This window comes from Agelaius phoeniceus, chromosome 1 (assembly GCF_051311805.1).
Source record: "Agelaius phoeniceus isolate bAgePho1 chromosome 1, bAgePho1.hap1, whole genome shotgun sequence".
In the NCBI taxonomy this organism is placed as follows: Eukaryota; Metazoa; Chordata; class Aves; order Passeriformes; family Icteridae; genus Agelaius; species Agelaius phoeniceus.
This window is the reverse complement of record NC_135265.1, coordinates 95819783-95841253: the sequence shown is the minus strand read 5'-3', so window position 1 is coordinate 95841253 and position 21471 is coordinate 95819783. Positions and strand designations below refer to the sequence as shown.

Sequence of the window (21471 nt, the reverse complement as noted above, 5' to 3'; positions counted from 1 at the left end):
ACTTGTTACATCTAGAGTGTGTTCTTTGATTAGGTTAATAAAATTCCAGGTACTAATTTGCTTGTGATGATGATCCCTGTGTCAGACTAAGGTTTGATCCAAGGTTAATTTTGCAAAAAGAAACCCGTTTGACCTTATGTAGTCACTGGGACTGTCCAAACTGCATGCTGTTGATGCCTTCTCCAATGCACTGATTCTTCTATATTACAATACCAACTGCAGATTGGCCCTTAATTAGTGTGATGGCTTTGTTGAGAGCAGAAGTGAATTGGTTTAGGTAGACAGAGGATTAGGACCTCTCAGAGTTATGATCAGTTTGTGCTTTGCCATTGTCCTAGTACCTGGTGACAAATCTGGGAGAGAGCTTTTGGGGGAGAAGCTTACAGCAGAGGAAGAACACTACAGTCTCTTTTTGTCTAGAGGCAGCTAATGGTGTGCTGAATGCCTGAGTAGCGATAGCCATTCCTGAAATATATCCGTGCAGGAAGGAGCCCACAGCTGCATTTGGGTGTGAGGCCCTAGTCTGCCATCAGGGAGGCTGAGCTATGTGCTACTGAAATTGTGTTAGAGGCATGTCAGTGTGATCTGGGCAAGGCTGTAGCAGGAAGAAGCAGAGACTTGGGCCAGTGCTTCAGATGTTGTGTGAGATGTGAGAACTGAGCAGAGCTCAACAAATTGCTGGTCACGGTACCAGCAAAAAGTAGTGATAGTGGCCATTAAGTGCCTATCAGAAGATGCACTCTTGTCCTACAGGCAGCTTTAAGAGAGACCTAAAAGAAATTGGAGGCGACTTAATTCCTTAGATTAATTAATATGGGGGCAGTTTTAGAGAAACAGCAGCAACTGCCTCATAGTTGTTTTCTTTCATAGAGAATACTTTCTGGATTTCGGCTTCATGCAAGTGCAGACTCCCATGTAGTGATATTTATATATAACAAATTATATGGAAGTGGGATGGAGGCAAATGTAACTTTGGGAAGGATGTGCAGGGGTAGACTATTTTCATGGAAACTTTGATGTGTGGTAGTGATGAAGTTGGTAAAGGTGTATCATTACCATACCTTGCCACAGGCAGCCTGCTGTGCAGCTGGAGAGAAGTTGCCTTGATAATGCTTACTGGTTGTGGGGGTAGATGTGAGGCTGTTGACTTCATTAGGAGAACTGCCTGTAAATGGAACAGAGTGCAGTCCCAGTCTGCATGCTAGAGGTTTGTCATGAAATGACAGCAGGGATATGGAATTAGGCAAGAAGTCTGGGGTGTAAGGCATCTTAGCATATTTGTATTACACATATGATTATTTTAATTTCATACTGAGATTATTGGTAGTACCTATGAGGTTTATGTTTTGTATTTTTCACTTTTCTAGCATCTAGTTTGTAGTTCTTACTACAAGCAGCTTACAAAGATAAAATAGAGGAAATACATCTTTTTCCTAAGCACTGGCAAAATCCATAACTGGTGCAGTTGAGTGGGAGAGAAGGTTGGACACCAAAACTGGGATTGTGATCTGAGCACAGAGCAGGATGAACTTCTGTTGGAGAGTTATTGAGCAAATGCTGAGAAATGAGGATAAAGCTGCAGAGACTGTGTGCAGATAATCAACCATCTCTTTCAGGTGAGCGAGTGGCCAGTGGAGATGAGCTGAATTTCTGGGGGAGTGCCAGAAAAGGCAACCTTTTTGTTGATGGAGAAACTTCTAATTATCCCAGTACAACTTTTGATAGTGAAAATGTTCAATGCCAGTATTAGTTTACTGCTGGACAAGTTTTCTGGTAAATCTTATGGTTTGAGAGGGAAGTATCCTATAAAGAAGATGGAGAATTGGTTCGAGATTGCAAAATGTTTTGTACAGCAAAGAAAAAACTGCTGCTCTTCCCCAGGCCATACAATTGGTGGTGGGCTGGGAACCTGCTGTGGAGGTGCAACAAGGCAAAGGACCCACGGTTGCTTGTTTAAGGATGGACTTGTGACACTTGTCATTGAATTAGCTTGATATTTTGCATTATATAAATAAAGCTGTACTGCAGTTAAACCACATCATTTTCATCTTATCTTTTTCTTCTGTATCCCAAACAGATATAACCTATGCTTATAACCTTTTCTGGGTAAGCTTGCACTTCAAAGGCTTCATCTGGTCCTGCTATTAATTGCTGTAGTGTTTTTGAACATACTAACAGTGTGCTGACTTATACCAGTGAGACTATGGCCCTGACTGTTTTCCTTCTGACTAGTTGTGATAAGTTTCCATCATGGTTTTGTGAAGAAACAGAAACAGTAGTGCATAAGAATGAGAAAGCCATATTTAGGGGACAATATTGTGATCCTCCTAAGGGCTGTTGTGATCTAGAAGTGGTTATTCTCATGTTCTTTAGGTATAACTAGCTATAACTAGCTTGGTATAGGTTTGGTCAGTGCTTCAGCTCAATGAGAGACCTATGGTTGAAAAACTGTTCAGTGTATGAGACTAATGTGCACTCAATTCCCTAGGGGCTTTCCACAAATTATTCTTAAGGAGAAAAACACTTTTTTACTTCCATGGGTACTAAGTCCAACTGATTTGAATTTATTTTCTCAGTTTAATACTTTCTTACTTTGTCCTCAAATTTAAGCATAATTATTTTTTTACCACGTACTTGAATAGCTTTTTGTACCCTACGTTATCTGTATCAACATTGCAATTACTTAATCTTGTCAGGAAGTACTTACAATTGTGGTCATGGCCTCATTCAATGGGTAACTGAACAAAAAACTGAATACTTGGATCTGCAGCAAATTGATGTTTAAATCATAGTGTAAAGCACATAGATAAACATTTAGTATTTAATCATCTGTTAAAATGAAATGCATTTTCAATTCTCAGTTGCTTCATATCAAAATGAAAAGCTAATAAATGTCAAGATTTGATTTCCCATCCCCATCCCTCTTATAAACTGTGTTGGTAGCATCAGTTTTCTAGTGGCGGCATCTTCTTGGGAGCAGGAGGGTCACACTGGGCAGTTGAGCAAAAGCTTCTGGTAACTGGATTTGAATGGTTAAAGTTTGTGCTGGGTCTCAAAGGTGCTGCCCTTCTCTGCGTTGTTATTTCATGACTTTTTGTTTCTCCTCCCTCCTCCCCAATTGGGAAATGATGTTTTAGAGGATATTTTAGGAATGATGGGAAGCTATACTTGCAGCATATTCTTTTAGAACATGGTTCTATTTGTGTTTTCCCTCTTTCTCTTTAGCAGGTAATCTAAGCAGAGGAAGGAAAGCAAGCTGAATACTTAAAATATTTAACATTTATGCTGGCTTTGTTTTGCTTGTTACAGTCATGATTATTTCTCCTGGGAACTTTTAAATTTGGGAAGCTGATTTTCAAGCTCAGGAAAAGTAAAATATTCAATTTTACTTTTTTACTAGCGGCTTTCAGGGAGCTTGACCAGTTAGTATTTTGTGTCCCAAATGTACTTCCAGAAACAAAGGTCATGTTTGTCTGCCCAAGTCTAAAGCATGTAGAAGATTACTTGATTACATAAAAACGATGGGATCTAAGTGTTTGCTCGCATGGTGGTCATTACAGTGAGAGCTCTGTAACTAGAAGGTGGTATAGATACCATGGTGAAACTGTCACCTCATATCTTTCATTGTGTCTTTCTTCCTGCCATGATTTAAATTTTCTATATTGCTTGAGGGTTTTAAAATTTGATTATTTTAACCCTTAAGTTTGCATAAAAGACTAACAGGAACTCTTTTGTTTTGTAGGTGCTAAACCAAATGATCTTCAATTGGTAATATCGCTGTTAAGAATGGATGGGGAGGAAAATAAGAAGAGAGATGATGTTGATGAGAATTTACAAGTTGAGTTGACAGAAGAATCTCCAAGAAATACATCAGAAGAAAATGCTGGATGTGACTCTTCATCTCAGCAGAAAACAAGGCTTACGTCAGATGAAGTGTTCAGGGACCTCGAAAAGAAAGAAAAAGAGAATGGCACAAACAAAACAGCACTTTCAGAATCAACAAACCTGGATGTTGTTGAAGCAGAGAAACCTGAAAATGTCTCCAGGAAAAGAAAGCTGAGTTCTTCAGAAGACATGAAAGATACTGGAAGGAAATTGCAAAAAGTTTTAGCTGGAGAATCATGTGATATGATACCTGGAACTGTAAAAAAGGAAGGAGTCACCAGTGGCCCTGATAGTGACATATTTAATTCAGATATCCTGTGCCTACGATACGATTTCAGATGTGCTGCTGCTGATGCCATATTGAAAATTCACAAGGAAAATAAGCATTCACAAGATGTGTCAGCTGCTGTTTCTGATAAATTATATTCTTCAGAAGAAATCAGTGTTGTCTGTACAGCTGGAAACATAGACAAAGACCCTGCAGGCAAAATGAGTGATCAATGTTTACCTTCCTGCTCTGATAAGGAAAAACATAAACAAGAAAGCCTCTCTAAGCCATCCAAAGAGCAAACACACCCTCACTGTAGTTGCATAGGTGAGTGTAGTTCAACATCACATATGCATGTTAAGCGAGTTCGTGAGAAATCCAAGATATTTTCTTGTGATCTTTGTGGTTTTCAGAGTGCTGAAGAGAGTCTCCTAAATTCTCATTTCCTTGGCAAGACTCACCTTCGACGCCAAAATCTTGCTGCACGGGGAGGATTTGTACAGATATTGACAAAAAAATCCTTTAAAAACCAACAATCTACTGCAACCAAAGAGAGGAATGTCAGGGCAAAACCTGGGACCAATAAATTAAGAGCAAGAACTGCTGATGCAAAAGAATTAAGTATTTGCAGTGCACTGAAAGGCTCAAAAGTAAGCTTATCTAAACAAAATGATGGCAGTGAACTTGTTGAAATGATACCATCTTCAAATACTCCCACTGAAAAAACAGATACTATGACAGAAGACACGTCGCTTTCTTCTGCTACAGAAGGAAATGATAAAATTCAAACTGAAAAACTAGGAATACCGGGACCATCAGAAAGTATTTTGCAGAAAACAGAATCTCTTCCAACTACCAAAAAGCTACTTAATAGTTTACATAGGACAAGGAGATTTGATAAACTGAAACACAAAAGAAATGTTTTCTTGTTAAGGTCTTCATTTGGACAGAGTAGGTCTTCTAGATTAAAAAGGCAGGTTAGAAGAAGATACAGATTGTTGGGGAATAGCAAGAGATCCAAATCTGAAACTCGGAGAGTACATGAAAAGCCTATCTCCAGCACACAGCTTAAACATGGTGAACCAAGCCCCGTGTCTCACACAGAACTAGAAACAGATGCTAAAAGTAATTGCAATACTGCTGCAGAAATACAAGATCTTACTGAATATAAGCCAAATACCCCTTCTTCTAGCATTGCAGGTGCTAAAGATTCTGAAGTTAAACTTATTGCTGATGATGGTGCTCTTCATACTTGCATGGATTGTGGTCATGTTTTTCATGACCGAGAAAGTTTGGAAACTCATATTGCAAAGCTTCATACAAAAAGGATCCAGTTTCATTGTCAGATGTGTAGCTATTCCTCTGGAGTCAGGGAAGACGTGAAGCAACACTGTCAGGAGAGTAAACACCAGATGGGTGGTTGTAGCTTTAATTGTCAGGTCTGTTCGTTTACCAGCTTGAATGTGGACAGCCTTCAAAGCCACATGAGTGAAGTGCACAAAATGTCCCACAGTTGTCCAGCTTGCATTCTTTTTTTTCAATTGGAAGAAGAGCTGATAAATCATCAAAAAAATGAGAAACACGATAGTTCATTATTTCAGCAAGCTACTCCATTGAGTAACAGTGATCAGACCTTGCAAGTGGTACCTTACAAGGAGTCAGTATCGAACAATAGCCAAAGACTTGCAAAGGAAATGGAAGTGTCAATGCAGGCAAAAACTCCAGACTCTTCCTTCATAAATCATAGAAATGAACTAAAGCATTCTGTTCTGAATAAAACCCAATTTCAATGTAAAAAGTGTTTTTATAAGACAAGATCTTCCACAGTTCTTACAAGGCACATAAAACTCCGACATGCACAAGAGTATCACTTCCTTTGCAAAGCATGTAATCTCTACTCACTGAGTAAGGAAGGAATGGAGAAACATATCAAAAGAAGCAAGCATCTTGAAAATGCCAGGAAAAACAACATTGGACTACGTTTTGAAGAATGTATTGTAAAGGTTTGCGTTGGTGTTGGTGGCATTAAATCAGTGGTGGATACTTCCATTACTGGGAGTGGAAGTACAGAGTTGGATAAAGAAATTATAGATGTTTCATCTTCTTCTGTGGAAAACATATCAAGAAATAAGGATTTTGTTCTACTTGAGCAAAGAATTGGTGAAAATGAATTGGTTTTAGCTGATGCATCCAGAGGAGGGAAGCCTAAAGGTACTATTTCTAGGACATGTACCCATTGTGGCCTTTTGGCCTCCAGTGTTACGAATTTGACTGTTCACATCAGGCGAAAGCACAGCCATCAGTACAGCTATTTGTGTAAGGTTTGCAATTATTACACTGTCACCAAAGGAGATATGGAACGTCACTGTGCAACCAAAAAACACAAAAGCCGTGTTGAAATAGAAGGATGTGGAAAACAGAACTCGGAGATCATCGTTAGCCCTGAAGGAGGTAATTTTGAATCCATGAGCAAGAAGATTAACAGCCCCATGACTGCCTTGCCTGAACATGTTGAGGATGGTGGCCAGTCATCAGATTTGGAAAATTCTGTCTTAGACAATCAGGAAGTTGAGCGAGGAGATGCTGAGTTAAAAGCTGCAAATGCCAGTAGGCTACCAGATATGCAGCCTAGTAGGAATCCAGTGAATATAAACCAACATGTGTTGCTGGAACCAGCGAGGGTTGCTCAAGACTGTGACCCAAGCTTCCAGAGGAGAGCCATGGGTGCAAATGACAACAAGTGTGTACACTGCAGCTTCATTGCTCATTCTGCTGCTTCTTTAGAGCTGCACGTGAAGCGAAAACATACAAAACAATTTGAATTCTACTGCATGGCTTGCGACTACTATGCTGTTACTCGCAGAGAGATGATAAGGCATGCAGCAACAGAGAAACACAAAATTAGAAGAGAATCTTATGTTTGTTCTTCTTCTGGGGAGGAAGCAAATGCAGCAAATACCACTAAAGAAGGCGCTGCTTTGCCTCAAGAGGAGCACCATCACATTGCAGGGGAATCAAAAATTAATTTAGATGAAACAAAGTGTGCCAATGATGCATCAGAAGGTGATCGTATGAATAAAAGCTTTACTGAGTGTACTGCCTTAAATGAAAATACATCTCCAGGAATCCCTAAAGATGTCAATTCCCAAAATGCAGTAGGACATGAACTTGATAAGGATTCTGGAAATGGAGGAGAAAACCCTTATTGTGAAGGATTCCAGCAAACTCCTCAGAAAGATAAAGTTGTTGAACTTGTCAAAGAAGTATCAGTTAAAGAAACAGGTACTTGCGAGGTGCAGAAAAGTAAGCATGGTCAGGAGCTGCTCAACTCAGATGATGACTGCACTGCAGAAAATCAAAATAGACCAAGCCACACAAACTGCAATTCAGAAAAAGATGTGGAGAGCTTGGAAGAAAGTAGTGAAAACCCAGAAGCAGAGTGTAGAGACAAAGACAGTCTCACAAAAAAATCACTGAAGAAAAATAACCCACTTGTGCTAAGTCTTCCAGAAACAAGTAGTGCAGTAGAGCAATCAAATTTTGCTGGAAACACTGGAGAAGCAGTACAAAATAGACATAGTTTAGATGGTAACAGAAGTTTCAGAGAGGATCCTACTGGGGAGGAGGACGAAGCCCTTATGGAAGCACAACGTGAAGCTGAAGTAACTATAAATAACAATGTTTGGGAGGCAGATGGCTCAACAGCTGAGGGCAGGCAAGAAAGTAGTAATGAGGCTTTAGGAACAGTTATCAGTGCTGATGATAAAGGAAAGGCAGTGCAAAATGTTGGCAAGTTTGATTCTTCTATAGTGAGGTTAAAAAGTCATCAAGATGGGGAGGCCAGTGACCATTCTGCAGAAGGACAGATGTCAGGGGCAGTGAAAGCTAGTGAGCTCACAGTGACAGCAGACACTTCAACAAGTGGTGGGAAAAAGAAGAAGTCAGAAGGAATTTCCCTTGGGGAATCGACACGTATTCGCTGCGATGACTGTGGTTTTCTAGCAGATGGTTTGAGCGGACTAAATGTTCACATAGCCATGAAACATCCTTCAAAAGAAAAGCATTTTCATTGCTTACTCTGTGGAAAATCATTTTACACAGAAAGCAACCTTCACCAGCACTTGGCCAGTGCTGGGCACATGCGAAATGAGCAGGCGAGCGTGGAGGAGCTGCCCGAAGGAGGTGCAACCTTTAAGTGTTTGAAGTGCACGGAGCCCTTCGATTCAGAGCAGAGCTTGTTTCTCCACATCAAAGAGCAACATGAAGAGCTGCTGCGGGAAGTCAATAAATACATTGTTGAAGACACCGAGCAGATTAACAGGGAGAGGGAAGAGAACCAAGGCAATGTCTGCAAGTATTGTGGGAAGATGTGTAGAAGTAGCAATTCCATGGCCTTCCTAGCTCACATCCGTACCCACACAGGTATGGAAACTGTTGTTGCAATTGGTCTCTTTCAAGCAGTGAATTATACCATTGGTCTTTTTCTGCTTGTTAAGCCCTTTTATATTTCTTAGGAACTGGCATTTTTATCGCCTGATAAGCCCCTGATGAAATTCAAAGTTATCTAAAAGGGTATGAAAATACGGTGATCAAAGGGCAGAAAATGTAAGAACATTTCAAGTACAGTCACCCTTCTGCTTTTTGTTTCATATAGAGAGATTTTCTTCCTTTTAATCTAAATTGTAACCATTCATTGGTTCTTATATAATGAAGCAGTGGTGGTTTGAGAGATTAGTTAGTTGTTCTTTCTAACTTTCTCTTCTGTGCAGTTGTTTAGTATCCAAATTGTTTACTTCATTTCAATTAAGTGAAACTTTAAGCATTACATAATGTCTCAGAAAAGACATTTGATATTACATCACTCCTAAATAAATACCAATAAGAAACAACATTTTTTTTTTTCAGAAATAAGTTATAGCGGTTGGAATTGGTCAGCCTTTTTGGAAGGTGGTATGCAGTGCTGATGTGTTGCACAGGGATGTAGCATCTGATTTAGTTTCTGTGCTGATCACACTTTAAATTCATTTTTATGTTTAATTTTAAGTGGAAAATTTAAAAACATTTCTGTAGAAAAATGCATAAGCTGCAGTTCTAAATTTATGTAAAAATTCACTGCGATGTTTCTATAAACCTGCCATACATTCTTTATTTTAAATAGACAGCTTTTCTAAATCACTGAGCTCTGCTTAGACAAGTGGTGTCTCCATGGTTGAATTTATGAGTGGATTTGAATAATAAATTCACATTTCAATGAACATATTTTCATTAAAACTGTAAGGTTTATTTTACTGTACTTTTAAATAATGGCTTATTATGGAAGCTATAGTTTAAATTCATGCAGTATTTGAATCTTAGTGCATGGTTACAAGGAAGAGAACAAAAAGGTAACAAAAAGAAGCATAAAAGAATGGTAATTCCTGGCATAATCCTAAAATAGTTTTGTAAGTTTTTATGAAAAGGCAAGGGCGTGACTGGACAACAAATCCTAAAAATTAATCTTGGGGAACAGAGACATTGTATTTCAAACCTTTCAAAGTATTTTACTGTAACTGCAGCATTCATGTATACCAATAACTCACATACTTAATACTTTCAGCATTACTTCTGTCCTGTCAATAGCGTAGTTATCTGTATTGCTTCAGCTAATATCCAACCTAGAATGCAGTGTTAAGTCTTCAGAGGAATGCTCATGTTCACATGGTCAGAACAGCTGTATAAGCCCTTAATATGCCCTCTTACGGCAGATAAAACTGAATAAAACTAAGGGGGAGGATGCTAATGGAGCTCTCTTTAGAATTCTTTATGCAACTGTCTGGTCAAGACATGTTGCTTATAATTGATGTGTCCATTACTTGAATTCTCTTGTAATTATAGTCAATAAGTCTTGTAAATGTGTTAAAGCTCACTAAAAGCATACAAATTCAAGAACAGAGTAAGGCTAATAATTTAAAATAATCAATGTAGGCATTTCAGCACTTAATTTCCCTTGTGTGTTGATAGCTGATCATTCTTAATCCATTAAGATTTATTTAGTCGTTTACAATGCAAAATAGGTTTGCACTGGTCACTTGTGCCATTTGAAAATGTCCACCAGGTTAAGTGCAGAATGTAGTCCATTAGTCTTCCTTGACTATATGTATTAATTGCATTTAAAATCAAGTTAATGTGGATGTGAAAGTGAGGTAACTATCAATATATGACAAAGCAACCCTACTTACATAAGTTACATCATTGATTGTAACATTTAGTAAAAGTTAGTGTACTTTTTAACATCTTGTGTGTAGGTCTTATCATGGAGTATATTTTTACTGTGCTTTTGGATAGCACTAAATATGCAAAGCAAAGTGAAAGAATACATTTAATTTTGCAAGTAATTTTTTGGTGCAGAAGTATAGAAAGGTTACAGAACAGAGTTTTATCTGCCTTCTTTCTCACTGCAACTCTAAATGAAATGGTTTTCTTACTCTTTGCTTATTCACATAAATAGTAATGTGGAGACTTTTATTAATACTTAATGGGAAGAAGGCTTTCTCTTCCAATCTGTATTTTCCTGTTTGTGGTTCTCTTCTTATAGAACCTTTTCTTTCCATCTGTATCACAGTGGATACAGTTTAATAACAAACAAATATGTTTGGGTGATTGGGAGCAGTGGCAGAAGGGAATGACCTACTGCACCAACTGTATGTAACATTGGTGAGGCAAAGTCCACCATTTCCAGCTTCTGACCTATCCCAGGGTAACAACAGGTGCATAAAAGCACAGCCACACATTTTCCCATTTATTATTCTGATTATGTGCTTTTAAAAAAGTCTTTCATCAGCATCTGGATGTGCATAAATAAGTTTATATACATGTGTATGTATGTGTAACCATCGCCAACTCCTTTCCTTTTTTTTAATTGAGTAATCAGTGATGATTTGAGGTGGTGGAGGGAAGGGAAGGGAAAGTTGCATAAAGATACAACTAATAATTTCCATTAATAGAAAAATAATGTTTCAAAATACCATTAAATAATGTAGGAGATTTTCACATTGCAAATGAAAGGAAAGCATTGCTGTAGAGGACCTAACAAGTAAATCCATCACATGTTGACAAGTGAAAATGAGGAAGTGTAAAGAAAAATAGAAGAAGTAGTAGAGGTGGAAGACTTTTTAGTTTGCAATTGATGGAGGTCCCATAAACTTAATTAACAATCAACATCTGAGGAAAAATCACCTGCAACTGCATCATCTATGTTTCTTTTCTCATCAGATTTCTCAGTTAGTGGCAGTTGTGCCCAATGCAAGCATGCTGTACTACTCCCCATGTCCTAAACCTAGGAGGAAATGGTATGATGACATTTCATGTGGTTCTGCTCACTTTGTATTGGGCCTGAGCTAGGAGCGCAGCAATGCCTGCAGGTGCAGGTGATGTTTCCTTTGGCTGGCCTAAAGATGCAACAGTGAATTTTTTCTTACAGCTTTGGGTCTTTAGTGTCCTGATGTAAAGCAAGGATTGTGGATTCAGATCTTTTTTTACAAAAGTAGAATGGTTTATGCCTGCCGGACCTGAACTCTTAAATTGAGTCTTATTTTCAGTTTGGTATGATGGTGTTGGTTTTTGTTTGTTTGTTTTGTTGTTGTTGTTCTGTTTTTGTTTTGTTTGTTGTTGGTTACTTGGTTTGGTGTTCCCCCAGTTGTTAAGAGCCTTATTGTTTCCTGATACCATCAGAAAATGTACATATGTTTTCCATGCCATAAATTGTGAGTAAAGTAGTTTGGTGGATTTTTTGGAATTTTTTGGCTATTTTTTTGAGTCATTTTCTTGAAATGATGATATAGTGAAAGCATTTTTCCCTTTTTTTTCTGAGAACTTAAAGCCAAATATGAATCCAGTAGTATCACAGTTTAAAACAGCTTAAGAGAACCACTGAAATTGGTGATAAGTATAGCTAAGAAATGGTTAAATGTTTTACATTGTTTCAGACAGCTTTATGGCAAATACAATTTTTTTTTTACCATTAATTTAAATCACAGTCTAATGTCTTCATTTTTCGAATAAAATTTTGGGTTGTTCCATCCAAGAACATACTGGAACAAATTTGGCACCAGCCACCTAAAGGGGAGATACACTGCTTTTGTTTCAGGTGATAAGTACCGACTGGAGCCTGCCAGCACTTGAATTTTCATGGAGTTTAAATGGAGATGTTAACAGATATTCAGCTCTGGATCTGAGAAAAAAAAAAAATCAAAAGCCCTCAAGGCCTCAGTGATTTTTGGATGAGAGCAGTCAACAGAATAATACATTTCTGTATTGTCAGCACACTGTAGTCACGATTGGTCTGAACTCGAGTTCTTCACAAAGGAGTCATGTAAATGGAAAACAGCAAAGGTCTTGTATGGAAGCCCTGTGGGACACCTGCAGTAACAGAATGAGGAACGAATTTACAATTTAATCAGTAGGAGAGAAACTAAGGGAACATAGGATAGAATCCACATGGTACATGAATTCTATGAGAAAAAAGGGCAGTATAAACACCAATAGATTTTTAAAAAAATCATCTTCACCTGTGGCCTTGTTGTTATTAATTGTCCAGCTAACAATCACAAGTTAAAGCATCAACTTTTAGTGGTCTTTTAATGCAAAGATAAGGTTTTATTTTTTATTTGCCCTGGTCTCTTTGTAGAATGCAATGTTGATTTCAAATGTCACCAAATTAATGATTAATTCAGTTTTATCAGGATCATTTAAATAAACTGGGGTTTTTTTCAGTGTGATGGATAGACTGTGATTGCTGTGAGCTGCAGTCTGAACCTGCTTTTGACATTTAAACATATAAAGCTGACTAGATATAACCATTGAGGTGCTAAATATATTTTACATCTACTTCCAACAGTAGAAATGGAAGTATTAAGAGATCTGGCTTCATTGTCATTGAACTGTGAAATATTCAACCTTGTCTGCCTGTGCTTAGTACTGTTGACTTTTTTATTTCAGTTAGAAGATTAAAATTAAATGCTTCATTTTTCGTTAGCTTTTGGGAATTAAATTGAAATTTAAGACTCTAAAATTTTTTACTAAGATCCTCAATTTCACCAGTGGGTTCCTGGAGGATATTCTTTTTTCAAGGGCAAAGTAAAAAGGTTCATTGATCAAGTATGATATAGTGCAACATTTTTCTTATCAGAGCTCTTTATGTATATTTATTAAAGATCACATATTTCATATTATGCTTAACTGTATTGGAAGAAGTACTTCACAAAACATATACTAAACATAATATGGAGACTCTTTGACCATATTGTACTTACTTTTAACTGCAATTCTCTGATTTTGATTTATTGATTTAAGGATTTAGTGGTCAGAAAATTGGAAAGTGCTTCTAGAATGATGTTGCTGCGTAATAACCAGGGACTGACATGTGCCAAATTTAACTATGTCAGTAAAAAAGATAGTTTTTCCATCTTGAGAGATGATCACTGTTAATTAAGATAGACAAATAATTTGACTTTTTGCTGAACTGATGTTGTACAAGAAATAGGTTGATACTTTTTCCTTGGAGAAATAATTTCAGAGTTCTTTGGTCTGCAGCAGACATTTAATATTAAAGTTTGTTCTTGAAATAAATAATAGCCAAAATGTCAATACTTCTGGTTTGCAGAATAATCATAAATTCTTGACCATAAAACAGTCATAAAGGCATAATATTTTATCCGCTGTATATTCATACATTGCATGCCATTACAATAGCAAGGTGATGAATCATTTGCTGTGTGTGACAGAACAAATCTGAAATACCAATGCTAATGTGAAATCTATTCAAAGTTGGAAGACTTGTAACATTATTTTACTTTAAAAATATTTGCTAAAAAAAAGAGAATGTTTTACAGTTTAAACCAATACCAGTCCACTTTAAGACCATTACCTGAGTTTCAGCATCTGGCCATTGGGAAAGACATAGAACAACTTTTGCCATCTTTTTGAAACGTCATCTACCTATTGTATTTTCTGCTCATTTTAATATATTTTGTGGATTTTAATGACAAGAAAAAGACCAGATTTAAAGTTAAGAGAGTATTTTCTGGGATCTTGAACTTGAGGAAACTTTAATGCGTAATGTATAGAATATACTGTCTGTGTCCTGGGGGTTATAAATTTATGTACACGACATTTTTTTTATTAGGCAAAAATCTCAAACAGGTTAAATGTGGGATAGGTTTTAAAAAGGTTATTTTTCCTCAGGAATTTTTATTTCTTTAACCATGGGTGATATTTTATTCTAATTCAACTCATATCTTATGCTAAATTTTACTTAGGATCAAAGCCATTCAAGTGCAAGATATGCCACTTTGCAACAGCTCAGCTTGGAGATGCCAGAAACCATGTCAAGAGGCACCTTGGGATGAGGGAATACAAGTGTCATGTCTGTGGGTGAGTAAATTGAAACAGTCTCCACCATGGTTAACCAGGAGAAGAGCACAGAATATGAATTGTTTCAGAATTGAAAACTGTGATGTGAGCAAGAGTGGCTAAAATTATGCATGCATATCCTCCTTTCCATTGTTATGGTAAATTCCTTAAATACAGTTATGACATTCTTTTCCCACTTCTAATCCTGCACTGAAGATGAGCAATTTTATGGGCTACAAGGTCAATTTGAACCTGTAATCTGTAAATTGACTAAATTATAGGATGTTCATTCACATTGCCAGGGAGAACTGTAAATTCCATTTAAAGACATAAAAAATATATAATATAGACTTTACTGTGTGGGGTTTTTTCTTTTGCTATACTGTTATAATTTTAGTACCATTAACAGATTTCGGGACTCCATTAGGGTTTTCATTCTTTATGAAAACAAAACAGAAGACAGATTTTTCAAACAAACGGATCTAAAATATTGCAGGCATAAGACTTTTAAAATAAATTGAAGTCTTTTATGTGTTCTTGTGTTCCTGTTTGTTACCCAAAAAAACTTGTTTTTCTTTTAACAATCGTTATTTCCTTAGAAGGATCGTTCATAATGTTTAATTGTCCTTCAAATGTGTTGCATTTAATAGGAGGCATTGAGACTCCTTAATGCAAAACTAATTAATTTAGCAGAAATGTTTAAAAGGTTTTAAAATGCCATGGCATATATGGTACATCATAGGACATTCAAAGTTGGATTTTAATACCCTAGTTCTGATTAAAAATATATTTTAATGTTATTATGCTGAAGAAATTAACTAATATATGCATCATATAAAAACATTTAACGCAAACCTATGTAACCTGCTATACCAGTCTTATGGCTAATGTGTAAGAGAGCACAGGTTCAATTAGATGGTGCTGTGCACACATGCATGGTGTGGTGTGATGTTGGGGATAATATTCAGCAGGAGGAGGTTTTTTAGCCTTAGTGTACCAATCTGCTGCAGGACAAAGTGAGTTGCACATTTTAGAAGACAAGTGAATCTTCAGCTGAAGACGCAGCTGAGTGATTTTCACTGATTCATCTCTCTGTTTTTCTAATAATTTTGCCTGTGGCATTATGAGATACTTTGGATGAGTTTACTCACTTAAGAAAATTAATTGCTGACTTCTTGAAATAAGAAATAAAAATGTATGAGCCCAATTCTTAAGTCCACTGTATATCAGTAGGAGGATAACTTGTGCTACTCCTTATTTTGAAGCATAGTTAAAATGAATGTTGTAGGGTATTTTATATTGTTTTAAAAATCTTATTTGCTGTCTCTGCTTTGTCAGTTGTGAAGAACTTGACATGGAAGCTAGTTAAAAACTACAGATCCACAGAAGTTTTTAGCAAAGGCTAAACTCTCTTCCTTGGAAGTTGTCCACAAACTTGACATTGGTTGTTTGTTCAATTCCCTTTTAACTTAAACTGAAAAATCATAATATTTTTTAAAATATTTCATAATGAGAGGAAAAGTAAAAAAAAAAAAAAAAATCAAACCAGCAAATATGGTATCTTTTACAAAAAAAAGAATAGAATTAAAATTATTAGGATTTGGCATAGTGCCTCATTTTTTCAAAAACTCATTTTATCACTTCAGGATTGACATATCTGACAGAACCTGTCTCAGAAATTGCACAACTCTCAGCTGGGATTCACAATAGTTATGGAAGAGAGAGCAAAAGATGTATGAATGATTTAAACTTTGGATTGAAATGGTAGTCACTTTCCTAAGCTGATTGCTTACTCTGTGTTGCTGATATGTCATACCTGGTAGCCAGGCAGGTACTTATTTTCCATTTTTGTGTATTGTTAATTTGCATCAACAACATGGAGCTGTGCTGTTTAGATACGGCAAAGCAATTGGTGAAGAGACATACACCACAATACCCCATGCTTACAAAAATCTGATTTATATCCTTGTTTAAATAATCATCACATTTCACTTAATGTGCACCAAAAATGTATTTTAACAATCATATACTAGCACTGATTTATTTGGAAAAGCCATTTTTGCACTGTAGCTAACAGCCCTGAAGAATTGATTGGGATTTGAAGGAGGAATGACCAGAGCAGCTTGAACCATAGTCCATATAATGAATATGCCATCTTATATGTGGAAGAGGAGAAAAAAGTGTTAATAACCTGTGCTGTATTTGTGCTCTTTTAATTGAAAGGACTGGGTAGCTTGTTGGTTAAAAAAATAAAGTAGCAACATAAAAAAGGATAAAATTGCTAGGATTGGCTATCGGATTAGTGGCACTATAGAGCATTGGTACATTAACACCACTGACAATGTCAATTCATTATCATTGATGGCTAAATAATCTTAGAAATGCTCAGTGGACCTATTAGTTCCTGAACATAAGCAGCTCATGCTGCATTTCTTCATTAGCTTTAATTGCTATAAATTTTACCTTTTTAAAAATCATGCTTTAAAAGGTGAAGTGATCTTTCAGGAACATTAACTCTGTAATTTTGTCACAAACAGAAGGTCCTGCACTATGTTTTCTTTTCTACAGTAGTTAATATTCTATCCTCTGACTTTTAGATTCTCAGTAATAAGCCCTCTGCTAGTTGTGAGGATAAATTGTGCTTCAAAAGCTTTTGAATCTGCTTGGGCACTTTTTAAAGGTGAAATGTCAGTGCAACATCATGGTGTGGTCTCAAAATACCACGTTTTTTAAAGACAAATTACTTCAAAATTTTGGTCTTAAAAAAAAAGGTAAAAGAAAAAAAAGCAAAAATCTTATTTTTGGTGTTGTTTTAGGAAGGTTTTGCTGTGTCACAATTTTTCAAATGATCCTCATATTTACATGCTACAAAGTACACAATATATAATTCAGCTAGTTGTTGAAAAAGGCAGTAATTTTGCTGTGTTGTTTTATTTTTTTTAATTGAAGTTCAGAGTTTGTTTTTCTTCAGCTGCACAGCAGAAAGTAGGTGACACAGAAATTGGACACCGCTGATGTTTTAACATTTGGAATAAACCGTCTGCTACTCATTGCCTTATCGCAGATGTGTGTTAATTGTTTTCTTTTCCATACCCATGGCTGTAAAATATATGCCATTATTTCAGGGGTAATGTCTATTTTCTGTGTGACTTTCTTTCGTTTTTGAAAGTCTGACTCTGAAATTGGCTGATACTCTGGGTTAGGCGAACAAATCTTGGTTGCCCAGCATTTAAAATTTTTGTTTCATTTGCCTGCTGAAATGCTGTGAAAAGGCTTATAATGCACTTTTCAAATTTTATCCCTTAGGTAGGATATGAAAAATGCATTGTTCTTCAATTGAGATTGTGAACAGAATTTATAGGCAATGTTTGATTTAAAAATATGTCTATTATTCCTTTGCCTTTTTCTTGCCTTTGCTTTTAGAAACAGAAATTTGGGGTATGTAGTTACATGTTTCAAGTAAGAGTGGCTGCTTCCTTCTTTTTTTTTTTTCTCTCTCCTTTATGACCACTTAAAAATCGATTGAAGAAGATGAGTATAAGGTAGGTTTGGATTGTTAGGAAAATGTTCAATATTTAAAATGTGCACGTAAACATTTTTTGCTACATTCCTACAGTTTGAAAGGCCAATTTTAGCAATGCCTTTTTTATGTTTATTACACATATAGTATTTAATGTATAGTAGTCAAGTGTTTTGAGAACAAAAGTAAGCCTTTTTAGACACAAAGAAATTTGGAGGGGGGTCAAAAAGATGATTTTTTTCCCTGTATTTTGCTGGAGTAGTTATGTCTTGAAGTTTTTTGATATGGTGTTTTGGTTTTTTGTTGTTTGTTTTTGTTGTTTTGTTTGTTTGGGGCTTTTTGCTTTGTTTTGGTCTTTTGTTGGCTGGAGGTATTAATCTGTATTTACTTTCTGCTCCTTAGTTCTCTATTTGCTTTGAAACTCCTTTTCTCAATTAATTCTGGAGATAACGTAGGATGTTCTGATAAATATTTTGCTAAATTCAGTTATTTCTTAAAGCCTCAAATAAATAAGATTTTGGGACAGTTATAGTCTCCCAAGCATGGAAATAACCTCACTTCTGCTGCTGTCGTTAATGCTAGGAGTAATTCAGAGATTTGTATAAAGTTCAGTATTTTAATGACACTGGTTGCTTGGAGAATGTCTAACAAAACTACTCACCTATATTGAGCATAGTGACTAATAGATCTTTGTTCTTGATAGATAAGGATGTGCTTTGACCAGCTGCATAAAAAAAAAAAAGGCTCCACTCCTGTTTGTTGTTTCTGAAAAATCTTCTAGATTTTCAGATTTTTTTAACCTATTACTATTAATACAGGCTACTTTTAGTGAAAAGCTGCTCTTAAGATTGCCTTTAGCAAGCAAAAAAGACTTATTCTTAAATTTATTGGTAGGAGCAGGAAAAACATTATCTTTTCAAGGATGCCTTAACGTACTGTAATGTAAATTAATTATTTATACTTGTGCAGTTTGGTAAATCTTAAATAGAAAGTTGCTACTCCAGTAAAACTATTTTTGTGTGGTATTACCTAGTTTTTGTGCATTAGAAGGGATCTCTGTGTAGATGATTATAATGTCACTTTCTGACCTTTGCAGCTTGAATAATTGTAAATCATTGCTTCATAACGTGTCAGAGAATGTCTGTACTAGGGAATTAAATGGCAGAATATAATAGACCAAATTATTGCCTGTCATGTTTTCAACAACACAGTTAGTATTTGAGTTACACTTAATCATTACGTGCATTAGCAACTTCATTGGAATCCAGCTTCAGGCTGAGCATGAAATACATTACATTATTTAAACCTCTAATGGTAGAAGTCATTTATTTGTGTTGAAGTGTACAACATGCAGAGTTTCATAAAGCAAGGAACACTTGAGAGCTTAATTTATCCAAATCAAAGTCTAAATGCAGATAAACACAAATGGCAAAAATTAGTAATTTTTATAGTCTGGAAATATTTAAAAATACATGGTTGTGGGTAATTGTAGGCAGCAGGAATAAATTAAAATCACTATTTTTAGTCAACTCTGAGAATTAAAACTTTTATATCTAAATAATCAAATGCATCATGAAATTGCATTTTTGAACGAACAATTAATTATACACATCATGTCTACAGATGTGTCCAAACAAAAAATATATGTTTGGTGCAGCTGTTTAGATCAGAGATAATTGCATGTGAAGTGACTGTTCCAGATCCAGCTATTCTTAGTTTCTCTATCTGCATTTTGCCATTTGGTCCTATCATATTCTTGTGTCCACATTTACTTTAGTAAAGAAAAATGAGGTGAACCTACATAACAGCTTTCCAAACTTGCATATGGTTTAAAAAAATTAACAAGAAAATGATAGAAAAATATATGAAGTTAAGTAATATATGTGTTGTGTTATTTTGCCATTTTTTGTTCAGCTGTCTTATCACTTTGTTAGATTTGCAAACCTGACCTTCAGTACAAAGTCTCTCTTTTTACTATTTAAGAAAACTACTTGAAGTGGAAACAGTTTACTTTTGTTCAGAAAAGCTCCCAGCACCTTTAAACAACTGGTACAGATCCCAGGATGTGTTGTGCAAGACTGTCCTGGCCTGGAAGTCTGCCATGGAGTTTGCTGGAATTGGCTGGTAGGAGACTTCTGTACAGGCAGTAGAAGGACTCTTCTGTTTGAGACTGCTGTTAACAATTGACACAGAGCAATCAAGACCAGCTTTCCCCCTTAATAAAATGTGTTTCTAGCAATTTGTATGCTAAATGGGATTATAATAATATTTAGTTGTGCTTGCTGAAGAGACAAGGTATATAAGGGACATACTTACATTGTGTGTTGTGTTTGGAGATACAAAGAGCTGTGAAAAGTCCAATTCAATGCACTTCTAAATGACAGCTATTGAGGTGCACAGAGGTGTAGCACCTGTAACTGCTGCTTTTACAGGCATGCATTTTTAATATTTTACTTTATTGTAGATTGCTTTAATGTCCAAGACATATTTACTTCTACTAAGCCATAGGCACCTCACTCTGAACACATCCTCTGGCCACACAGGGTGGGTTTGAGCCCTTTCTGAGGATGCAGGCACTGTGACCAATGGGAAATAGTCTGATGGTGCAAACATTGGTGTTTAACGCTTAGTGCTAAGGCAAGCAGCAGTCCTAAAGTTCAGTATCCCAACTGAAAAAGGGACTTCTGACCTTATCATCGTGGTTTAGAAGGATTGGCCCAAAGGTTGGGGGAGATACTGCTAAAAAATGCCATCAGCTGGTGGAACAAGGTGGCAATAAAGTTAACTCTGTTTTGGTGACCATGAGAAGAAGGGTGATGAGAGTTGTTGGTGTGGGTAGGACCACACCAACAACTGCTAGTGACAGGGAGAGAGGTTTGCTTGCTTAAAACTGTGGTTGAGTTGTTTTGTCAGTAGGCTGAAGTAGCATGGTTTGTATTTATATCCACAATTCTGAAGGCTTTTATTTGTTTCATTTTTTGTTTTAATCCTTTGTGTGGAGGAATTGCATCAAGCTCCTAATTCAGCCATGATTTTCCTTGCTGTTCTTAACACCTTTATTTTGAAATTTAGAGGAAAAATAATTGACCCTAATCTTAATCAATGAATGTTGCTTCCCTAGTACTTGAGGGTTTGATAAACGAATCGGGATGTTACCCAAAAAGGGGCAAAATAGATTCTTTTTTATGCCTTTAACTGTAAGTTCTTGGAATGCCCTCAGTTTTACCCAAAATGAATCTATAAGACTTGACTGACAAATCAATCTCTTGAGGCATCTTGGATTTTTTTTGTGTCCAGTTTTACCTGCCTCAAATGTATTACTGTAACATAGTTTCTTTGATGTTTACTGCTCAATTCATTAGAACACCCCAGAATCTCAGAGGATGTGGTGTGCAGTGCATCCACATCT

General features: G+C 36.3%; 1 protein-coding gene across 1 annotated transcript in view; it reads left to right on the top strand.

Moving 5' to 3' along the window:
• The window catches only part of ZNF407 (zinc finger protein 407), a 335712-nt gene that overhangs the window by 22091 nt on the left and 292150 nt on the right, over window positions 1–21471 (top strand). Inside the window, exons 2-3 of the mRNA XM_054646000.2 lie at window positions 3743–8575; window positions 14449–14563. Coding sequence (XP_054501975.2) covers window positions 3787–8575; window positions 14449–14563 — 4904 coding nt within the window. The 5' untranslated portion in view covers window positions 3743–3786. The remainder of the gene's footprint in view (window positions 1–3742; window positions 8576–14448; window positions 14564–21471) is intronic.